At 39.2% G+C, this 24,348-nt stretch overlaps 1 protein-coding gene across 3 annotated transcripts in view; it reads left to right on the top strand.

The window, feature by feature from the left end:
* The window catches only part of asic1c (acid-sensing (proton-gated) ion channel 1c), a 109,545-nt gene that overhangs the window by 63,113 nt on the left and 22,084 nt on the right, over positions 1–24,348 (top strand). Inside the window, exon 1 of one of the 3 annotated variants that reach the window (XM_035906103.2) lies at positions 12,248–12,818. The exons of the other annotated variants lie outside the window; for them this stretch is intronic. Coding sequence (XP_035761996.1) covers positions 12,291–12,818 — 528 coding nt within the window. The 5' untranslated portion in view covers positions 12,248–12,290. Of the gene's footprint in view, positions 1–12,247; positions 12,819–24,348 lie in introns of those variants that run through there. 3 annotated transcript variants of the gene reach the window in all.

Here is a 24,348-nt window from a genome sequence, read left to right as displayed (position 1 = left end):
CTCTCACTTTTAAGATTTGGCTTAAAACTTTTTTTTTTAAATAAAGCATATAGTTAGAGTTGGATCAGGTGGCCCTGAATCCCCTCTTAGTTACACTGCAATAGGTCTACGCTGCTGTGGAATTCCCATGATGCGTTGAGCGTTTCTTCTTCAGTCACTTTTTTCACTCACTACCTCTCTACATTTAATTATTAGTTATTATTAATCTCTGGCTCTCTTCCACAGCATGTCTTTTGTCCCGTCATCATCCGCTCACCCCCAAACCGGTCACGACAGATGGTCGCCCCTCCCTGAGCCTGGTTCTATCGGAGGTTTCTTTCTGTTAAAAGGGAGTTTTTCCTTCCCACTGTCACCAAAGTGCTGACTCGTAGGGACTCATATTAATGTTGGGGTTTTCCCTGCTTTATATTATAGTAGGATCTTTACCTTACAATATAAAGTACCTTGAGGCAACTGTTGTTGTGATTGGTGCTATGTAAATAAAATTGAATTAGAATGCAGACCTTCAGTTCAGTTTATTTTGTCAAACTACTCTTTCCATGGTCAAAGTAACAATGGACTGCTCAAGACTGTCCTCTTCTCTTTGTTCTTTACTTTTAAGGTTCATTTGAAGTAGAAATACTATTAGATATTCACAGACAGCCATTCGATCATACTGAGAACTCCAATGTCATGACATTGCATAGCTGCAAAGGATTTTTTTTTTCCTCCCACATATTTTGAAGGGTGGAAAACAAAAGAGTGTAACAGTCTTTGACTTTGCAAGTTTCTCTTGTTTGTACAGTTTCACGTTGCCTAACCACACAACGCATACGTTACCTGTCTGGTGCACAGACTGTAAAAGTAGCCATCTTGCCTTTCCCCAGTGATTATAGATGTCTTGTTATGAAGCCTCGAGCGGAGCCTTTTTGCTGTACATGTAGCTACCTCGGTGTTTTGAAATCGGACGAGACAAACAAAGAGTGCATCTGACTGAGAAGCAGAAAGACAGTGCACAGACGTGGGTAGTGACTTGTCAGTTACAAAGCATTCCCCCTGCTTTATTGCCTTTCTCAACACTAAACGGGGCAATAATAAACATTGCTCATATTTTTTTCTGTAAGATGCTGGAGTTGCATGGAAACGTCATGACCCATATGAAGATTTAAAATTGTAATTTTGTTGCAAAAACATGAAGGATGAAAAAAGCTGCCGCCTTCAATGCTAAGTGTCTTATTTTCCCTTCTTATAGAGCAAATGAAAAGAACGTCTCTCATATTGTCTGTTACTCACCAAACATGCAAAACAGCACGACTGTCATGTTTTCTTTCTTTCCTTGGTTCCTTTGATTTCTCAGATTATTAAAATAAGTGGTCACTGTCCAGCCTACAATGCGAGAAAGACTGCTCTCTTAACGGTGGCTTGTAAGTCCTTGGCTTCAGAGTTCTGGGCTTTTGCTGCCAAATGGATTTTTAAAATTATGATCCTGCCTACGTTATTGGATCAACCTACAGTGAGTTGTTTTGCAGTAAGATACCATTTTGATGCCTCGTATTAGTGTGTCTAAAACAAAATGAATATCTGGATCTGAAAAATTTCAAGTGCATTTCAAGCATTTGGTGTTTTAATTTTGATGATTATGTTTTATAGCCCATGAAAACCAGAACCCCAGTAACTCAGATTATTAGTATATTGCCTAAGAGCAATCACAAAACAAGAATTTACAATACAGAAATGTCATGTACTCAGTACTTGGTTAGGGCTACATTTCCTCATGAGCTCCTGCATCGGTGTTGTGGAGGTGATCAGCTTGTGGTACTGCTGAGGCGTGACTGAAGCCCAGGCTGCTTTGATGGTATTTTGAGGTCAGGTGTTTCTCGTGGTCTTCTCTGTGGGTTCAGGCCAGGAGAGCTGACTGGCCAAATATGCTCAGTAATAACATGGTCAACAAACCTTTTGATACTAGGTTTGGCACTGTGGCGAGGTGCTAAATCAGCATCTCCATAAAGCTTGTCAGCAGAGAGAAGCATCAGGTTGTCTAAAATGCTCTGGTAGATTTCTGGTTTTCTCTGTATTATTGTTGGGTCTTTGCCTGAGAATGTGAAGCACCCTGAGGCGACTGCTGTTGTGATTTGGCACTATATAAATAAAACTGAATTGAATTAAACTAAAAATTTGAAATGTCACCTTGCACTTTTAAACACCTTGGATTATATGCCTCTTGACTCATCCTGCAGACTCTAGGACCTTGATTTACAAGTGAACTTTCTGAAACCAGGACTTTAGACCACTGAACAGTCCAGTTCCTTTTTCTCTTTACCAGGATAAGATGCTTCTGACACTGTCTGTGTTTCAGAAGTTGCTTCAGATTAGGAATGCGATATTTGTTCCTCCTATCCTGAAGACATTTGTGCATTGTGACTCTTGATGCACTGACATCGGCCTCAGTTCACGTCCAAATCCTTGGACGATCTTTTCTTTACAATCTTCACAAGGCTGTGATTATCTGTGTTGCCTGTACACCTTTTTCCTGTGACGTTTCCCCTCCAGTGATCTAAATAAGCTTTAATAAAGCAGTCTGCAAACCTTTCAGTACTAACCTTCTGTGGCTTAACCTCCTCATTCAGGATGTTGTTGATTGTCATCTGGACAACTGTCAAGTTAGCAGCCTTCCCCATGATTGCTGTTACGTTTACTGAACAAAGCAGAGAAATACATGCCATGTATACTGTGTGAAAGACAATTTACTCAAATTGTAAATTAAATATTCTAATAATTTGAAATATTTCTGATCAAAATCAAAACAAAAAAGATTGGAATATTTCACGTTGTATGTAATGGATATTGAATATATGAAAGCTTTCCCTTTTGGAATTTTGGAATTTTCCTAGTTGGGTTGACTCAGCCTGATGGGATTTTCAATAAACATTCTTCTCTATAAGAGGTACAACACTTGGACTCAGTTAGAGCCAGCACTTTGCTAAATTTGGCTGGAAACCAAGAAAAGGACAGAGAAAGCTATATTTAGAATCATCTCTCAGACCTAGAGACACACACAGTGTCCATGTTATCGGTGATTTCATCAAGTGGAGCTTCAAGTGGAGCTTCCTGGATATTTTTCATGTGTTCATGGAGTCAGTGAACTTTTGAACAATGGACTATTCACTGTAATTTCCTGGAGACCTGAGCCCTTGTTCAGGCAGGGGGGGGGGTAAGAGCAACAGATTCAGAAATAAAAGCTCCAACAATACCATGTAACACAAATTCCACTAAGTCAGCAAATTAAGATCATCCCCTTCATTATCCAGATGGCCCTGGAGAAAAGTGTCTATTATCACAGGTTAAGGATCACCTCACCTACTGGTAAAAGTAACCATTGATTCGATTTTAAGATGGACGTTTAATTTTAAGTTTCATCCTCAAAGATTAGAGAATTAAAGTGCTTCCTAGAAAGTGACCTGGACATTTCTTATCCTCTCTTGAAGTTGAAGTAGTCCCTCATTCGTCAGATTTAAAAGGTCGTCGGGTGATGACAGCACAGGTTACAGGCTTGTCTTGTGTGTGACTTTGAGGAAAATGGAGTTATTCAGAAAAATAGAATATTGTCTTATTTGAGAATAAAATGCTACGGCAGTGTTCTCTGACCCTTAGACAAACCTGTGAAATTAGTTTTATACATTTCTGAAAAGTTCACTCTTTGAAGAGGCCGGATCTTCGCACCATGCACAAAAATGTATCAGATGGATTTTTTTTGTTTTTTGTTTTTTAAGATTTGCTTCTTGAGAGCGTTGTTTCCAAACTGCTCTCTTAAAAGGATAAGGGAAAAGTCACCTTTTATTCCCCTTAACTGTGCTTAGAGCTACAGTAATTGCTGTCTTAGATGGACAGAAATTAATTTTTGAAAGCTCTTTGAAGTACCCACAGTGAAGCTTTTCAGCCTTTCATACTCAGTGTGATTACTTTGGCAGCTGTATGAAGAACGCCGCTTGTGCCTGATGAATAACTGTCAGCATGGAGTTAGGCATTAAAACAAACTGGGGAGGGTTTCTGTCATTTCTACGAAATACAAAGATCGTTGTCTCCTCTGAAGCCGTAATGCATGTGAAGCAAAGATACAGTGTACACCACTGCATCTTTGCAAGCGCCAATTCGAGCACCTTCCTTTTGCTAGTGTGACACCCATTTTATCAAGGATTCTCCAGTGTTTGGGTCAATACTGAAATATTGAATTTCCTCATTAATCGCTGCCCATTTCCTGCTTGCCATAAGAGAAAGCAGCTGCGCTGTACACTCACTGAGGCCACAGACTCTGATTATTGGCATTTAAAAATCTGATCACTTCTTATGAAGTGAAAGTGGACCAGCGGATGGTAGCCGCAGATACTGCACTGGCATTAAAATGTGTGAGTATTATGTAGTCCTGGCTTACTCAGATGAGTGATCAGTGAGGACTTCTGCATAAGTGCAGAATGAAATAAAGGCAAATCTAAAATTGTTTTTGCACCATAGAAGCTCATAGAAATGAGGTGTACACACGGGTGTTCACAGACGCGGCCTACACCTTTCTTGGCTGCTGCCTCAAAGCACATTGTGCACTGTCTATCTTGCGTGCTGCACAATATCGTTTAATATTTAGTATCTACTGTTATCTACTGCTAGCTAGTTTATTGTGATGGTGCTGTTTTTATTATGTTGCTCTTTTTTTGTTTGCTTTCTCTTCTGTTATACAGGTGATCCAGGTGTTTTGTTTGTTTTTCTTTCTTTCTTCCCCCCTTTCTCACCGTCTCTTCTCCCCTCTGGTTTTCTTTCTCTCCCTCTCTTTCTTTCATTCTTTCTCCCTGTCCTATCCCCCAGTCATGTCTGTCCCGTTTGTAGCAACCGAAAATAAAATAAATTCATAATTATAATAAAGGTCAATCAAATGGACCAATATGGCAAGGCCATGATGATCCACTTGGTAAAATAAATCCGCTTGGCATCTTTCTTGGCCTTAAGACAACAATTCTGATGGCTAAAGATCCAAACGGGACACAAAAAAAAAGAAAAAAAGCAATGAAGTGTTTTGATTGCAAAAAGAAAATAAAATGGTGCTGGTCAAAGGGGAGTTCTTTTGTTAAACTGCAGCTCCTTGTTTTTATTCTGGCTGCCCCTAACAAATAAGGTTTTGAGGATCAGTTTTTGCACATTACACAAATTGCATTCATTTTTGCTCTGTTCTGATAAACTATTTACATAATCAAGTCATCATTTGAGTGCTTAAAAAAATTAAACATCCACTGCTTCGGGCCTGAACTGTGAATGTCTGTTGAAATTCCAAAGTTGAACTGAATTAAATATTTTGGAATAATGGACTTTTGTTGGACAGAACAAGCCATTTCCTGCCACACGCCTTGGGAAATTGTAATGGACATTTTTAATGGTTAATATTTTATGATTTACATCATTGGTTCTAATGGAAATAACATTATGTGCAACCCAACAACAGTCTGTCAGTCACAGCAGTTGCATTTGCACACTTTGATGAGATTGACAATGGTTAAAAGTTCTGGGAAAGAAGAGAAAGCAAACTATGAGTTTAGATCATTGAGTGGCTTTTCTTATTTGTTTTCTTCTGTTTTTTGTTGTTTTGTTTTTGTTTTTTGCTATTTAGCATTCAGTCCCTCCAGTCACTAAAAGACATCATCACTTAGGCGAACCCTAAAGCCTAACTCCCAGACAGTTCGGGGGTCTGAGGTTTAAAACATTTTGAGATGAATTCCAGCATCCAGCTCTCACCCTGCATTTTAATGAGCCTATTTGCATACTTGTTCATCATTATCTCTGTAAAGCTTATTGATGTGAAAAGTGTCGTCACATTAATGTGTTAGCTCAGCACTTTCAAACTTGGCTCCTTTTCTATATTTTGATTTTGGAAATACATGAAAGGACTTGTCGACATGTGATGAGAGGAATGAGGGAAGACAGTTGGGCAACACTTACATAAAGTCACTGTGGCTTGAATTCTACTCATGCAGGATATTGTACCTCCCAGCTGTGACTACTGGCCTTCCTGCCACAAAGATAGCAAGCTAATTAGGATTTTCGGAAGATTTCGGATGGGCAGGTTTGACACTTTACCTCCACAGTCAGTATTTAAACGAACCTTATACTTTTTCAAATGATGTTCCAGTAGTCACCTATAACATTCCCTTTGTCAGATTCAGCACTGACAGTCTCGACACGGTCGGATCTGATATCAGTAATCATGACACGTGTGAATCCAGCCTCAGCGCCGTCTTCTTCTTGCTGTAGAGTGAAAGAAGGTGCTCCCAGGCCACAGAGAAGCCATGATGTACTGAACTGCTGATTTCTTGCGGCAGTGCATTAACCAGTACACTTAACTTAAAGCAGCTGGAAAAACTCCACAGTGTATTGATTGAGCAGTGGCTTGCACTTCACTTAGAGTGCACCTATTAATTACACAAATACACTGTGACAACTTTAGCGTTTGTTGTAGTTGAAGAAAGATAATTCCATTTCCCGAGAGATGATAGAGAAGAGCGGAGATGGTACTTACACAACATCAGTGCCGATTTTACTGAAAGCATAATGAAGAAGCCTCTAATGAATTCACAAACAGAAAGTCTCAGTGCCTCAGCAAACTGTGTGTACATTAAGTCATGGTTTAAAGATACCTTCTTTAAGTTGTTCTATCTGAACCCTTATAGTTTCACATTTTTATGCTTTTTTTTTTTCTCCTGTTGGTTGAGGGAGTGGTTCCTGTTCTTTCTCCTTTACTAAATGCTATCTTCAAGGGTTAAGAGCTTTCTGGTTCCCTTTTTGTTTTTATGTACACACACCTCAATGCTCGACTAAAGTGTGCTACACCTTTAAAATATTTTCTGAACTTCTTGATTTCGTAAGAACTCCCATCGAGGTTTGAGGTTGTTTGTCTGTTATTTTATTGCATGTGTCAAATTTTAAATAGCATTTGGTGGGAAATTCCAGCAGGCTGCTGGCCAACAAACAAGTGATTAGTTTTTGTTGCATCCTGATGTCGCAACATAGCGTGTTGCCCGTCATTTCATGTCACGAACCCTCACTCCTACCTTTTATGTGTTATTTTAGTCTGTAGAATATTTATTTGTAAAAATAATGAGCGAAATGCACCCCCACCGGCATGCTATTCATACACAATCCTATAATATCACATTGTTTGTTTTGAATTCAGGAATAGATTTAAAATTAAAGGGATATTGCAGCAATTTTCACTAAGCGCATTATTTGACCTTAATCACTACAAACAAATATTTGCATATGAATGTGCGCAACTTTTTGGTTCCTGCTGGTCGTTTGCTTTGTAGGCTTGAGCTTAATCTGGAGACTGAAAAAACACCACATTCTGACTGCAGTTTAGTTTTGTTAACACTAAAACATTTTGTTCAATTCAGTAAATTTTATTACTTACTGAATTTGAGGCCATGTTAAAGACTTGACGTGCTGACTGCAGATGTTTTGCCTGAATATTAATATCTTTGTTTCTGGCAATAGAACATTACTTTTACTAAGGCATTTGCTCTTTATTGACACTGAAGTTTATACATTTGGGTTGTGGTTATTTAATTTATTAATTCATTCATTCATGTATTTATTTTGCCAGTACTTAACTGGTGTATGGATTTATATATCTATGTGCCATTAATTGATATTAATTTACGCAACTTATGACTGTACTGCTGTCCTTCTTGGACTGGACACTGTAAAAAATCCTTTTAATCTCAAGAGTTTTATTAAAGGTTAAAAAAATAATAAGCAATTATTCCACCTTTATATTGTAAGGTGAAGAGCCCACTATATTAGAAAACCAGAGGCTCTCTTATGAGCAACACTTGGGAGCAGTAGTGAAGAAGAACTCCCTTTTAACAGGAAGAGACCTCCAGCAAAACAAAACTAGGCTCAAGGAGGGACAGAAAGCTACCAACAACCAGTTGAGGGGTGAGGGGAAAGAGAGAGAAGGGAGAGAAGAGAAAGAAAGATTAAAACACACAAATAGTTGGCAAGAAAAGGCAAAAGATAATGCTGTACATCTATAAACAATGACCGAAGGGTGAACAGGAAGTTTATCCCTGGATATGTGCAGCTACACAGGAATAATTGAAAAAAATCAGCTGTTGGCCCAAGAGGTTAAGTCAGCAGACTAGCCAGTGGGTTTGCAGACAAGCCTTATATTCATGGACATTACAGTTTGTGTCACACTGATCACAGAAAAGTGACAAAAAGCGTAGTGCTGGACACCTTTTTTAATCAAAGAAATGCAAAACAAAATGATAAATATGAGTGCATGTACACTATGCATGCAAAAGTAAGTACCGTCAGTACTTACTGCATATGACTGATGGTGTACGTACAGTCCGTTTCCGGCTGGCACACATTAAATGATAGAGTTAGGGCTATGACAGTGTTAAGTGCATATGGGGAGGTAACAACTTAATTAATAATGTTAGAGCTCTTAAAGCTGCACCGATCAATATTTTTACATTACCCGGGGAGTAAATGACGGTGAGTAATGAGCAATGTTGTTGTGTTGTTTGTCATAATGTAACCAAGAGTCACCCTGCAGTTTACCCTCAAAGTGTTTTAGTGCCTTCAGTTCATTCGTTCGGGCGTATTGCCCACAGCCTTTCTATCCACATTCATTTCCACTGCTTTCACAAGCATCAGGAGGCAGATTTTCTTTCATGAAAGTGTGGTTCAGAATGATTCGCCTGCCTCCAAACTGCAGAGAAACAAAAATTAGCAACTAGCTGGTGAACATTGTGAAACTGTTGTCAGGTGAAGAACCAGATATTTCTCCTGAGAGTTGGTGGGGACCAAAACAGAGGTGAGAGGAAAAATTAGAGTCAGAGATGTGTTGAAGCAACATCTTAAAATTTACAGGGAGTTTGCTATTGGACTTCCAATTGGTTGCAAATCCTTTGTAACATGGTTGTTGTTAGATGTGATGAATAAGTTCTGCTGTTCCACCCACAAAAAGCAAAAACCATATCTGATTTTAATTTTTAATTTTTGATGATCTCCCATGTGAGGTCGTCTCCTTTTGCATCTCCTTTGCACATGCTGCTTAAAGTCCAGTTTTCACCACATATGATGGTGAGTGACGATTGTGTCGGTGTAGCCAATAATCTCCTGCCTTTTTAATGCACTATGAGGGGGGCACACAGTGCCATGTACTACAGAGGAGGTCGTTGGGCCGATTGGTGCCAGACCTCGGCTCAATCGTTTTGGTTCCCACCCAGCTCTCGTTACTCGTACAGATTCTTGGCATGGAACTCAGGTCATTTTCTCTGTGCACAAGTTTTAGGTATTTTGTGAAGTTATAGACGTACAAGTGGAAGTATTCAGAACAGGATTTGAATAGATCGATCGAATAATGTTGGCACACAGTGCTGAAGTGCTCAAAGAGACAAATCAAAGTCAGCTAATATTTTTGCTGGGTTGCTGAACCTTTTAGATGCACATATCATGAATACAAGACAATACGACTCACAGAAGTCAGCTGTCACTCGCAGCAACTAAAGGAAGTAAGTGCACATAGCTGAATAAAGAAGAGAAATGATAAAGTGAGATGGAAGCATCAAAAAAGCACAAGGAAGTAGATATAAATCAGTAAATATTAGAGATGGACCGATCCGATATTACGTATCGGTATCGGTCCGATACTGACCCAAATTACTGGATATCGGCGAGAAATAAAAAATGTAATCCGATCCATTAAATATCAAAAAAGCACCTCACAAAACTTGCTACACAGCGTAGCACGTCGCAGCAGTGTGCATCACGTGATAGAGCGGCTGTGTGTATTTGTAGCCTAGCTAGCAAACCAGCATTTCATCTCCGAGGAAGTTTTCCCAGAGAGAAGTAAAGCAAGTGTGTAAGTTCATCTCTGAATGTTTGTAAAGCTTATGGAGCGACTGCCCCTCTCTCTCTCTCTCTCTCTCTCTCTCTCTCTCTCTCTCTCTCTCTCCTGCTGCTACTTCAATCGTGAAACTGCTTAATGATCAGCTGATCGGCTTTTCTGTCGCGAGTCCGTCTCTCTTCTTCGTTTTTGGCCCACTTCTCTCCAGAAAGAGGAAACCAGCGGCTGAACAACAGCAGCACGTTTAAGCTTGATAAGCTGTTGTTAGAATTTATTTATTAATACTTTCTACACCAGGATCCTTTTCTACATAGCTGACTGCTGGTAACTGTGCAGGGGCGGATCTAGCAAAGTTTAGCCAGGGGGGCCGATAGGGCATGAACAGGAAAAAGGGGGCACAAAGACATACTTTTCTTTCTTATTCTCATTTAAAATGTCTAGCTTTTAATAAACAACTATCTGACTCTTACACCCAAAGTTTTAATCTGATGTAAAATATATAGAAGTCCATTACTGTATATAGTAACTGTTAAGTCTAATATACCCTAGTAAGCTATACTACTTTTTCCTTTGGGAAGATACCATCTGTGCAGTCTGCAATTCTGTTGAAGAAAGATGTTGAATCTATTTAATTATTCTTGAAAAATAATTTATTTCTGTGCATTTTCCCCCTGCATCAAATTAAATTTGATTACATCGATTAAGCATCATGAGGTGGAGGGTGGTTCCCTATTTTTTTTTTTGCTGGGAGTTTGCAACCCTATTAGTTAGGTTGCTTAATATTTCTGCTAAGTACTCTTTAATATACCAGAATAGGGAGGATGGAGCAGGTTTAAGGTTATTAGTTTGATCAGTATTGCTGAAGTATGAAATATTTTGGGCGCAGTGTATTTTTTACATACAGGTATAACAGAATAGCTTTAGTGTTGTTATTTATTTAAACTTGAGTATGAACTTATACAAAATGCAGCAAGATATTAAAAAAACGTTTTATTGATTAAAAAACACACTATATCGGATTCATATCGGTATCGGCAGATATCCAAATTTATGATATCGGTATCGGTATCGGACATAAAAAAGTGGTATCGTGCCATCTCTAGTAAATATAAGAGATTACTTAGTAGGGAAAGAAAGCTGGTCTGAACTGGTTAACCAGCCTTGTTATAAGTAGTCCTGGCAGGCCATTAAAGCTGTGGCTGAGGTCCCAGCATCAGTTACCTTATTAACTTTGCTTTAAATGAATGCTCCTCTAAGCTGATCAATTCTAGTCGAGACAGATTCTCGCCAGTGTGAACTGAAGTAGCCTCAGGCTCACATTCTGCAAATATACACCTCTGTCCATGAGTTAAAAAATATGCAGGAGGGCGCATTAATAATTGATGCAGTTACAAAACTCATGATAAGGAGACTGCGGCAGGAGAGAAGAAGATGTTTGCTTTAAACTTAAAGGATCAGGTACATGTGTACTGACAAGAACCTAGTGTACTTATTTTAACCCATTTCAATGGTTTAAAAGAAATAAGTCAGATATGTATGTTACCTTCTAACATAATGCTTTGTTATATATTACCAATTACACACATCATAACATGATTAACACGGGTGTCATATTTAGATTCTGTCAGGAGGAATTAAAAGTTAACTGAAAACCATGAAAGAGCAATACTTTGACCTTTCAGAACAATCCCTATGCATCTGCTATTAAAGAAAGCACTAAATTATTACTCCAGTGTAGCTTCTAAGGTGTGTGGCATCTCAAGCTAAATGTGAAGCTAATTGAGAATTCATCACATGTTGTAGCTTTAAAATGTCAGCTGGCTGTCAAACAGCCATGTTTTTATCTGCATGACATCATATTTATGATGTCTCCGAGGGTTTTTACTGGCTGACACTGATTAAATGACAGTGAATCATTCAGTTTGAGATAAAACAGTAAAGGTCCCCAATGCAAGTGTTAAAGGGGAGTATTCACAAGTTAACACAAATAAATGTCTGGAAGCTTCCACTAGAAAAGGAATTTTAACAGAAGAGAATAGTATTTGAGTACCAGAGGTCAGTAATGTGCCTTACTTTGACGTTTGCCTTTCTGCTGCATCAATCTGGACTCTATCCACTGCTACCCGCGAGGGAAGTGAGGCTTACTTCCCAGTTGAAACTCTATCTCTTGCGTTCAATGTGCCCTCTAAGATCTTATGGTGGAATGGTTGATATTACAGTTCACTGCTGCTTCCCAGCTCCAGATATCCAACCCTTTCCCCTCCCTCGGGTGGGAAAGGGAAACCAGACACCGTCTTGTCCAGCCTCCCCTTGGTTGGCTAAACCTCTCTGCTACCATCAGTTTTCGTTAGGGCACCGCTGCAGCCACACGACATCTGACAACCGCAAAACTTGACTGAGGAAATATTTGGAGAAAATGGGAGCTCCAGAGGAGGAAGCGCCACGTCCCCCATCAGACATCACTGTTTTCGGGGCCAACTGCACGCTCCACGGCCTGAGCCACATATTTCTGCCTGGTGGAGTGACTTTCCGGCGGTTGCTCTGGGCTGCTGCATTCAGCGCCTCGCTTTCCATCTTCTTGCTCCAAGTGGCCGACCGTGTGATCGAGTATTATCAATACCCCCATGTTACAATTCTGGATGAAATGGACAGTCCCGTCATGTATTTCCCAGCCATAACCCTCTGCAACTACAACACCTTTCGAAAGTCCCAGCTCCGGAGGAATGACATCTTCTGGATGGCTGGACTCCTGGGTGTGGAACAAGGAGACTTTGATGATTTCATGGCCGCTATAGGGCAACCCACAGACAGCAACACCAAGTTTTTCCCCAGCAAGACCTTCAACATGCTGGAGTTTGTGCAGAGGACTAGTCATAACATAGAGGAGATGCTGCTTGACTGCAAATACAGAGGCAAGGACTGTGGTCCAGAGAACTTCACCACAGTAAGTAAGGCTCCTCATGTAGGTGTCACCTCTAGTGAGATCAGTGTAGCCACTTCTCAATCATTTAGGGCTAAAACAAAAAAATCCCAAGCAAGATCACAATGAGAGGTTGAACATGTTCTCTCTGCAATATTTCATAATGTCTCAACAGGTTAATTGCTGATTCATTAATATTTAAACAAAATATTTAATGGTGTGTCAAATTGTGTGTTATTATTAATAGAAAGCTTGAAAGCAAAATTTGAACAGAAACACAGCCTCGGGCAAAAATACCAACAACTGTGAGCTGTTCAATATTCATTATAAAACTACAATTCCAGCGCTTCATTTTGCCCGGGGTGAAGTGAAAAATGAGTCTGTTTATGTTTCTAAACACCAGGAGATCTGCTCAAAGACGTTACATTTCCAAAATGAGCACTGTCATGATGTCATGATGAGCATAATCATTCAAATCAGATATCGTTAGTAGAGGAGACATCACTTTATTTCAAATTATGCTGTCACTGCGTAATTGAGCTTTTTTTCTTAACATAATCCCTTTTTAAAAAAAAAAAAAAAAAATACTAGTATAAATGACATGTTTGTGAAAAGATAAAGTAGCTTTAGGGAGAACAATACGTACGTGGGTGGAAGAGGAAAAGTTTCTGAGGAATACTAATAAAGCAGCACTTTATCTCTGTTTACAAAGCAGGAATGTGTTTGGTTCGCCTTTATAGTGATGCCAATATTTATGCTGGGTCCAGTTCTTCACTTTGTGACTGCTATTAGCTGTAATTTTTCATGAAGGAGAAATGAGAGTTACTTTCTTAAAAGTGTCCTCCGAAACGTTTAATCTACTGAGGTGCCATATGGTTCAACAAATCTCTGCTGGCATCATGCATCATGCATTATGAAGCAAGCATATGCTGTTTTCAAGACCAGTAGGGTTTTTACTGTTTTTCTTTGTAAATACCTCAGAAGGATTGTCGTCTTCATCGTAGTAATGGCACCAAATGTTCTAAATATTTGTCTCCGATCACAAAAATCTAAAGCACATAATGTCACAGGAACAATGTCATTGTAGAGATGAAAAGGTAATTTGTCTTAACTTGTGTGCCTTCATTTTTTTTATTTTTTTTTGTGTGAACTCCAGTTTTTCCTTCTCAATTTTCAGGTCTTTACGAAAGAAATAAAATTATGTCAGCAGAATCTGAGCGGAACCTAATCGCCCTGCTGCAGAGACAGGGGAAGGATTGTATTTCGATGAAATGGGCCATTGATTTGAGTGATGAAAACCCAGCCTGAGACGGGTGTCTCAGGCTGCACAGTTTCTTTGGGAACCAGCAGTGAAACAGAGGCAAACGATTTATACTAATTACCTAGCTGTTCTAATGTAGCACTACTGTTGCTATTTATTTATTTTTTTTGTTAGTGAAAGTGATTCACATTAAAAGAAAAGCTTTGGCTTTTCAACTCAAACCAAACCTCACACCTGCTATGAAGACTTGCACATTTAAATGACTCATCAGGTTCGAGTCATATTCTCAAAAACAACACAGTGCATATGAGCTAATAAAGATGCATTTTGATATCACTGTGATCAGTCAGATGACCTTGGCTTCTTCACATCCCTGCATACAAAGGGCACATTTCAGCTAAATGTCAGAAACTGGAGATGCTCGAAGGGCCTAAGTATAGAGGGAACTAATTAAAGATTCATAGAGCTGCCTGAATTCCCCCTTCCTCGATTCCCTCGGCCTGCTGATCTTTCTGTGGGAGGCTGAGAGGCAGGTCCTCTCATAGGAGATAAGATGGGATGGAATTGAGATTACCCATTATATACTTCAGCAACATCAACACAAAATGACTCACACAAGGTCTAGACAACATCCGACAATTAGCTCTGTGTATGTGGAAAAACCTGAGAAAATATATGCACTGAATCATTCAAATACCTCTGCTGATGCACTTAGTTGATCCATTTTTGTATGGCTTTTAAAAGGACATCATTAGAATAAACATACGGCTCTATTTTCCTATTTAAACCCCTTAGTACAAAGTTTTGTAGCTATTCGACCATATTAGTTGTAGCATACAACTAATACTTCACTGTAGTTTGATAACATTTTTCAGATGTCCTATTTCAGTACATGCAAGCGTGTACGTATGTGTAGCATTTTAGACAAAGTAAGAGTGGCTGGAGAAACTTGGCATGCCTGACAGTGACAGGAAAGACCAGATGTTTCAGCTAATGAGCTGGGTATGGGTGCAGTCGTATTGAGAAATCTCATAGGGGAAATATCAGCGCCCCCAAGTGCAATCACTCCCTTTGCATCAAGTAATGAAATATTTTTTTGGGGGGAGAGATGCTGTAATTTACTGGTGGAGAACGACTCTCGTATATTTAAAAGCTGGCAGATGGTAGAGGCTGGGAATGTTCTGCCCATGCGGTGCTCTAAATATACATAGAAATATAGCCTTGAATGTCCCTGGATCAGTCTGTGGTAACAAGCCGTGTTCAGACTACAGTTTTTGGTAGCTAGGACGCTGTATATGACACAACATCACATTAAAGAAAACCATTTTTAGATTATAATATATATGATTTGCCAAATAACTGTCTTGGTGGAGGCTTTACTTCATTATCAAATTAATCTCATGCCTCCATCTTGGTGCCTTACACACTGTCTGTGAAGTGGCGTGTGATTGATTACCTCATTAATACTCAAAAGCGTAAGCACCCCAACACACCCTGAATCATTGCTGTGGTTGAAGCCTGCAAGACTAGCTCACACCAAATAAATCATCTGTCATTGTGTATATGCAGGATGCATGCCGAAGCTGGTGTAATATCATTTCAATCGATCACCAGCTCAGCACTTTAGCCGGCCCATGCCACTGCAGAGAGCTGATCCTAACATGTTTATCCCATTACGCTTGATCTTCTGTGTTGTGACTGAACTTCCTGTAGATCTATTAGTTTATGGTGTAACAAAAGACCTTTGGTTTAAGCTTCCTTTTTAATATTACATTAAGTCTTGCCTGCCAAAGGTAGAGCCAGGAGCTGGTGTTTTACTTTATGCGCTGCAGTATCGTCCGGAGTCTGATGTTGGCTTTGGAGGTCAAAGAAAAGAAAAAGGTGAGTAAAAGAAGCAGAAGACAGGATTGAGTGTCAGAGATGCAGACAGAGAGAGAAAATAGGCAACGTGGAGAAAAGTACAAAAGAATAGTTGCTTATACCAGAGAGAGGTGGAAAGGGTGAAAAGCGACAAATAGAGCTGAAGGGAGCGCTGACACAAAATGGAAACAAATGAGAAAGAGAAAACAGAAAAAGAGGCTGCGCTGTGCTTAGATTGAGGTGGGACTGGGACTCAGCTGAGCACTGACACCATCACTGTGATTCAGCCTGCTTTGGAGCAGAGCCAGTGCCTCGATGCACAACTGGAAGCATTAGGAGAGATGAAAGGAAGAAGGTGTGTGAAGGAGCACAAAATTACACTGCTGCCTAGAGCATGAAAAGGAGAGTAGAGATAAAATAGAGTATAGTGCAAACAATGAAATAAACAAATCTGAGGCACCGAGCATAGATGACAGGCCAGATTACAAATACTTTATGTGTTTATTCCAGTACTCAGTGTCAGAAAAGGTTACTGTGCAAATCGCTGTTACTCTAAGTGCAGCATTGGCAGTCCAGTCAATGGCGCTGAGGAGGAATACTGAAGGAATTCATGGAGGGGATGCTGTGCGAGGGTGCTTTATGCTGACTTGCACATCCGGCATACGACCATAGGCAGACATCGGAGGTGCCAGTTGACAGAACCTCTTAAGTTAATTGGCTTGTTAGGTGGAGACACCGGACACAAATATGGCTCTGTCCAAAACCAATAGAGCCATTATGTTTTGTTGTAGATTATCAGCCTCCTGGCATCATGATATTCAAACAACAGCATGCATTGTACTCCCAAGTTTTCCTAATCTACTGAACACAGATGGAGCACAAATGACTAATGGTTCTTATCAAAGTTCTTTTGATTTTTGATTACCTCAGAAGCCATATTTAGCTTTTTTCCCCCCTCCACTAATGGCCTCTGGGATCTACATCCTGGTCTCTTAGCCAATTAATGTTATGCACTGCACCTTTCAAAGTGTGGAGTTGCTTTCTGAGATTACTCTTCAAGACTATTTGGTCAATATCATAGACTGTATATAGAAGATGAACCCACTGGTTTGTGATACCTTGTTGTGAAACATCAGCATTAGTAATTTGGCCATGTTTGTGTCATGTTGTTGTTGTTGTTTTTAAGGCAGAATTGATCATATATGGACAAATGGAGTATACTGCATAGCTCCATTAAACTGACACCATCACCAGGTATTTTTGCTAAGTAACATGCAAATGAATGATCCGCACAGCAGGCCATCTATTTTTTTCTTTCAGATAAATCCACTAAAATATCTGAAAACACCACAAACATGCTGCAGAGATCCAGTCCAGTCAATTAACAGGGGTGAAGCCTACTAAGCCTACTAGTAAGTTAAAGTGGAAATGCCCTAACTTTAAGCCTTAATGCAGTTTAAATAGTAAAGCCATAAAATAATTTATCACCTTTTTAGTCATCTTGAAGAAATAAATTACCCATAAATACCAAAATACTTTTTTGTACCAGCATGTGAACATGTTTATTTCTGCTATTTTTGTCACTTTGCATCGTCTTAATTTTTCAACCCGTTGCACCTTTAGACAGAGGAGCTTAGACATCACCTATTGTTATGCCTTATTATTAGGCCACACCTCTTTCAATACAGGTGTTTTCACTGCCATGAGTATAAACTTGTATACAGTCAAGCACCTAGTAATGCAGTCTGCCTTAACAAACATTTTGAAAGATTATGTCGTTCTAAAGAGCTCACTGGATTCTGTGAGATTTCTTTCCTCCTAGATCACTCAAGTCTAAGTGGTTTTTATTTTTGTATGTACTGTATGTTTGTATTTATTTGTTCAGACTGCAGTATAATAAGATTTAAAGTAGCTGAGTAGCTTCAGGGTTCACCTGAAGGTTCTGAAGGTAAATGAAAGATAATCTAATATCTAAATGAGGTCTGTTCTGTGAATTGCCTCTAAATTTAACTTATGGGCTTCTTTCAGTACTGAGCCCCGGAAGAGAGGCAAACTGACAGTTTTATTAATGCTGAGAGTTTTAAAGTCGTGCTGCTATGGAATGTAAACGATGCAAAGAAACAGACGAGACATTTTTGTCTGAGACATATATCACCATATCGTCAGCGTACATCTGTTAACCTGCCCCATGACTGTGGTGAATGATTTATATATTAACTGAAGTGGAGTGTTAGAGAGGTTAGAAAGGATGGTTTTTCATTATTAATAACAACTCAGCGATTAATATGACAGGCTGAGTTAATAACAACTCAGCCTGTCACAGTCAGATATTATAAACGCAGTGTGACATGCTGCATATGAATGCATCAAAACACTATGTAACTCACACACACACACATGCATGCATACATAGGGTCTTAGCCTTACTATGTAAAGTGCCTTGAGGTGACTGCTGCTGTGATTTGGTGCTATAAAAATACAATTTAATCGAATATAGTTTTATAGGTTAAAATAATTGATTAATTAGTATTATTAACATACTGTTTTCAGTTACAAAGATTTAAATCTCTGTAAGGTTGTCAGAAAAATTAAATTTAGAAATCATACGACTAAGAATGTCATGATTTTATGTTGTGATTATGAACTGCAGCAAGTCAGCCACCAAGTGTCAGACCACATAAAGTACTGCGGCACCAATGTTGTGGTAACTCAGTAAGTGCACCGCTCCAAAACTCCTCTGGCATCTGCACAAAGATTCTGTGTTGGGAGCTTAGTGTCATGGGTTTTCATGGCCAAGCAGCTCCTGTAGGAGTAATGTGTGGGTGCCCAGGTACTTTTGCCTACTTTTGCCTTCATTGTTTGTTTTTTCAGTTGTGATTTTTAAACTATGAACGTGTAATTGGCTTTCAAAATTTGTATTCTGTAATAAAAGTCCTTTAAATGCTGGCGAGGGAGAGAATTGGTGTATAGCCTCAGGAACGTTTAAGGATATGCTTTTTATTCTTAACACATACATGAGGGGGGCAAAAAAAGTTCCTGATGGAATGCTGGGTTACACTGTGGCAATTTTAGACTGCTGGCAAGTGCTTATCCCTGAATGGATTCAGGGTACCAAAAGCCTCCAGCTGAGCAAACAAGATGAGGAAAAAAAAGACATTATCCCTGCAAAAGTACCGGTGAGGAAATTCGAGGAGTGAGTTTATCAAAGTGTGACTGCAGGCTGCAGAGTGAAAGCTTGAGTGACAGCGTTTCTTGGATTCTGCCTGGAATGGAACAAGGGAAAAAGACAGCAGGTGTAGCCAGCTGCATCTGTGTTTTATTGATACAGACTGCATCTGCCCCCCACCTGGTTTACTTGGGAGGATATACTGTACATATGCTGCACCAGAGATCTTTGTAATTACTCTACATTTTAAATAAGTAATGGGAGGGCACATTTTTAACTGAACCAGAAAAAAAAACCATGCTGCCTCAGCTCAACGAAACAGCACTTTTTTGGGGGGGGGGGGAATGTAACAAAAAACAAGGACGAACATTTTTATGTCCAATAAATGTACGCTGAATATGTTCCTTCAGAGCAGCTTTGGTGTATTTTTTTGTTTAATTAATTTTCCTACAAAGTGTATGGCAATGTTTCTTCCTTTTGATGAATTTTATATGAGGCATTTCACAGTATAAGCCTCTCTTAGCAAAAAATATCCACTCAGGGTTTCCGTGCACGACTGGTGCAGCATACAAAGTGGCTGTGTGAGAGGTTAGTTTCATTTAGAGGCAGGCCACAAGATGTCTCCCTCTGCTAAAGAAGCTGCCCGTCCAACAGAGTGACAGTCTGATTGCAAACATTTCTGCTCTGTCTGGCTGTCTCGTCCAGATTTGCATTTGTTTGGTCATTTTAAATCACAGTGTCTCTCAGCCTGTCTCTCAGCTGGCCTAAATCTAAAATTTGGAAATTCTCAGGGAGTTTTTCAAGTTTTCATGCAACGCCGAGTCTGACATGCTGCATAGCAATGAGGATTCCTGACCTCATAGAGAATATGCTATGCTACTCAGTGTGCTCCGGCTTTATTTATTCAAGCTCTAAATAATACGGAGCTTTATAAATTTTCATCTTAAAACTTTCAAGGCTGACACTGAATACTGTTTTTCTGTCATCGCAGTTTGGCCTGCTCATCGGAAAATGTGCTGAGTGGAATAAATCAAACACGTTGCAGTCGGTGTAAAATGCAGTTCAAAGCCAACACAGGGTCATTTCTGTTTACGCATTAATCCTTTTGTCAACTGAATAAGCGACTGTTTTGATAAGCTTTGGATCAGTTTAGATTCTCCGAGGCTGACAAATGTTCTCTGATCTCAGCTTATCAAATGTTTAGATTTGTGTCTGACTTTAATATATGCTATTTGACTGGCATTATTATAAAGGAGGCGATCCCGAACTCTGTGGGGGAACTTTATATGATCTAATCAATACATCTTTTAATTAAAGGAAAACTATATATAATGTGCATGAGAGGGAGAGATTATTTAACAGACTGATTAATAATGATTAATAATACATGTACTATAATAGCAGCATCCTTTTTCAGTAAGCAGGCATTAGGGCATTGGGACAGATGAATGAATTATTTTCATTATTAATTAATCTGAAAGTTATTTTCTTGGTTAACTGTTTGCGCTCTCTATATGTTATAGAAGACTAAGAAATAACAAAAAGCTGAAAACAGTGTTTGGCATTTTTGCTTAAGATTTTCCTAAACAGCTCATAAATACCCTAAATGACTAATCAGCTAATTAGCTAAGCTTTAATAGTGAGTGGACATTAATGCTGTGCATGCCTTGTGTCCACCTTCTTCTCTTCCCCGGCTGCACTCTGTGAGGTTGTGATGTGCATCTAATTGCTGCCAGGATTTCATTTGGTGTTGAACATTCTCACTGGCCCTTGAAGGAGCTCTCCCCTTTACTCAGTCAAATCTCTGCTCCTCCTCTAATGAGACCGCTGGGGTTTGCCTCGGCTTTGACATAAAAGAGGATGGTTAGTGTCATTCCCTGACAGCCTGAGGGATCACCGAGTTGCTCTTTAAGTCGGGCTAGTAATACAAAAATCTGAAAGAATAGATATTTCAAATGGTTTTACTTTTCTTTGAGATGCTTATTTGAATTTGGTAATTTTTCTTATTGCACCACAACCCTCTGATTACATGATTCGGTACTGAGACACAGTTTAAATACATTTTCATCCAAAGGATGATAACAATAGCAGTGTGTGAGCAGCAGACGTTTGTTTTCAGTACGGAGGATAGCAATTTTATTGGTAAGAAAAATCATTACATTTTGCCCAGAGTGCTATATATTCCTGTGTCAGTGCAGCACTGTGTTGGAGGGGATATTTTAATTAAATTAATGATTTGGGAAAGAGTTGACAAACAAACAGAGTTATGAAAGTTTTTCATAATAGAAAAAAGTTTGAAATCATTGCAGTGCTGTGATTACAGAGTCTGACACCAGATTTAAAGCTTTTGTCTTTACAATTCACATTGGCCCGGGTGTACAAAGCCCTTTTTATTGCGATTATGTTGCTCTTCAATTCAGGACATCTCTAAGTATTTTACACAAAAATGAATACAAAAAATAGTTACATCTGTCCTTTAAAGCTACAATACCTACTACTATAAAATCCCAGAATTATCAACTGACTCTATGGAGCATTTTAGTGTTTTTGGCTGAGCTCTGACTGTGAGAACAGCAGCTCCGCCAATCTGCTGTTCAAACCTTCTGTTTGCAAGGGGCAGCCAATCAGAGGGAAGTTGACTTATAGCAAGGGTGGCAAAGCTAAAAAAAAATCTGCATGAATGAAAAATGAAATAAGATTTTCAAACTGTGAGTCATGCAAAGCCATCTAGTAGAGACCAAGAATAAAAAAAGGTTTAGCCGGAAAGAAGTATAATAGGTCCCTTTTAAGTAATAATGTGTGTATGTGTTAGCCCCCGTAGGGAAATTACTCCTCTGCATTTAACCCATTCATCCAGTGAAGCAGTGGGCAGCCACCAATGCAGCGCCCGGGGAGCGGTACCTTGCTCAGGGGTACCTCAGGGTAGCTGTTCAGTGGAGTCGAACCCCCGACCTTCCGATCATGGGGCAACCACTCTACCTACTGAGTTATCCCTGCCCCTAAAGTGCACGGTTTACTTTTGTTTGAAAATACCACATCGAAAAAAGGATGGATAGCCGCTGTCAGAGAGCACATGTTAAGAGAGTAAAGATGATTGTCATGTGTTGCTAGTGTGTAACCTCTGGAGATCAGAGTAATGAAATTGCGTTTTGGTTCAAACTGCTGACGAGGGATGATTCCGAGACCATGGGAGCAGCCTGCCACACGCCTCCACTACGCTTGAATAGAATAAATGAGCTCAAGCAATTAACTTACTAGTTAAATGCGCTTCATATCTATTGGCATCTTTCCAAAGACGATGAGAATAGAGGAAGTCTGTACAGCTGGTCAATAAATGGAGAAACAAGGCAGATAAGATGGTATTGTTGGGTGTCCTACTCTGCTGCTACACATACAGCATTAGTATTCTTGTTCTCCTTATTTGGCCTGGGTGACTTTACTGGGTCTGAAACAGGTTGTCAAGTGTCGTGTCAGTACAAATCAAATATCAAAATTTGACTGGATCGCTCTCACTGAAAAGAGCTCGTCATGTCAGTCTTGTTCTCCTGCCATGTTGTCTGCTCGATGTGAGACATTTATTTATTTATTTATTTATTTATTTATTGGGGGGGGGGGGGGGGGGGGTTGCATGCCCTATGATATTAATGGGGCACATTAAACCTGGATCCTTCCAACCTGTACAGGTTTCTCAACCAATTCTATTATTCAATTTCTTCCTGATTTCCCTGAGTATACTTTCTCATATGTGCATATCCTAAATTTGTTAAAGAGGTCCCCCCCCACTTCGCTTTATTATCAGTCAGTCGCTATCATCTGGCTGCATGCCAGAATACTTTAAAACAGTCAGCATTTGTCTGTTTTAAGACCCCTCACTAGATCCCAATGTTTTAGACAATTATAGGCCAATTTACAAATTGCTGTTCATTTCTAAATTCCTCAAGAAAGCTGTTGCTCATCAGCTACTTGAAATAGGGTAACAATATGTTGATAAATTCCAGTCTGGTTTTCAACAAAATTATAGCACTGGAACAGCAACACTTAAAATTACTAATGAGATTCTTATGAGCTTAGATAAAGGTAAGTATTCCATTTGAGTATTGCTTGACTTATTCGCCCTTCATTTTTATTTACAGATTATAGAGTTTCTGGGTCAGTATCTCTGGCACTTCTCTTTTTCAAATTTCATATTTATAACTACATGTCCTCCTCAGCACCCCTGATATGTGGTGTCTCCCAAGGCTCAGTTCTTGGTCCAGTTCACTTTTCTTTCCATATGCTACCCCTGGATTATCTACTAAATAGCTTCAAAGGAATCTGCTACCGTTGCTGTGCTAATGATACATGACTGTAGTTTTCTGTTAAGCCAAACAATGAGCAATATCTGCTCAGAACATTGCTACTACTCTTGACCAGCAAAGCTCATCCAGTCTTGTTTTCTGCTAAACTACAAATAAAAATTAGCCATTAGCTAGTACTGGCTTCAAGTGAAATTCCAGTAAGACTTGTATTCCAGGGGTTGGCCCCTGGGTTGCTCTTATTTTGAAACCAGAGGTGATTATTTTGAGATTGTAGCTCACAAACTTTATGTAGTTGAGTAGTTTTATACAAACTGTGGAGCACTTTATAACTGTGCATTTTGAAAAGAACTATGCAAATAGTTACTCTAATTAAAGTTATTATTATTAAAGATACCCTATTTCTCCAATTAAACGCTTATCCAGTTGTTTTTATAGAATAAAGTGGTTCAGATATAAGGCTAAAAGAAAAGCAATACTGGGCATCTGTTGTGTCAGGAGGGCAAAAGGGATGGGTGGTGCAGACATGACATATAGTAGCTGTTAGAGCTAAATTCAGCCAATTAATTTACTTGTTTTGCTGCTGGAAAGCTAGAAAGGACACAGAGGGAAAATAACCATCGTTACTGTATTGAAGCTTTAACCTTCTCTATTCTTTGTTTTTCAGTATCCAGGCATTCATTAATCTTATCAGACTATTAATATCACGACTTTTGAACACAGAGGAAACAGTGTTGCTTTATTTTTGTAATGCATTTGTAAATTTGGCTTTAATAAAATGGCTGGGTAGAAATTGTTTTTATATAAATCTTTCTTTGAATCACATTTTGCTTCTTTGAAGATTAATAAACAACCTATATTTATCCTGCACTAGTCAGAAGCTTTGTTTTTTTCTAATCACACCTTCACTAACGTATACTTTGCTGTCAGCACTGATTTTGAGGACAGCACAAACCAAGACAGAATAATTTC

The sequence above is a fragment of the Neolamprologus brichardi genome, chromosome 18, assembly GCF_056152115.1.
Source record: "Neolamprologus brichardi isolate AB-2024 chromosome 18, ASM5615211v1, whole genome shotgun sequence".
Classification (NCBI taxonomy): domain Eukaryota; kingdom Metazoa; phylum Chordata; class Actinopteri; order Cichliformes; family Cichlidae; genus Neolamprologus; species Neolamprologus brichardi.
Note: the sequence above shows the minus strand (reverse complement) of the source record. Positions and strands in the feature narration are given on the sequence as shown.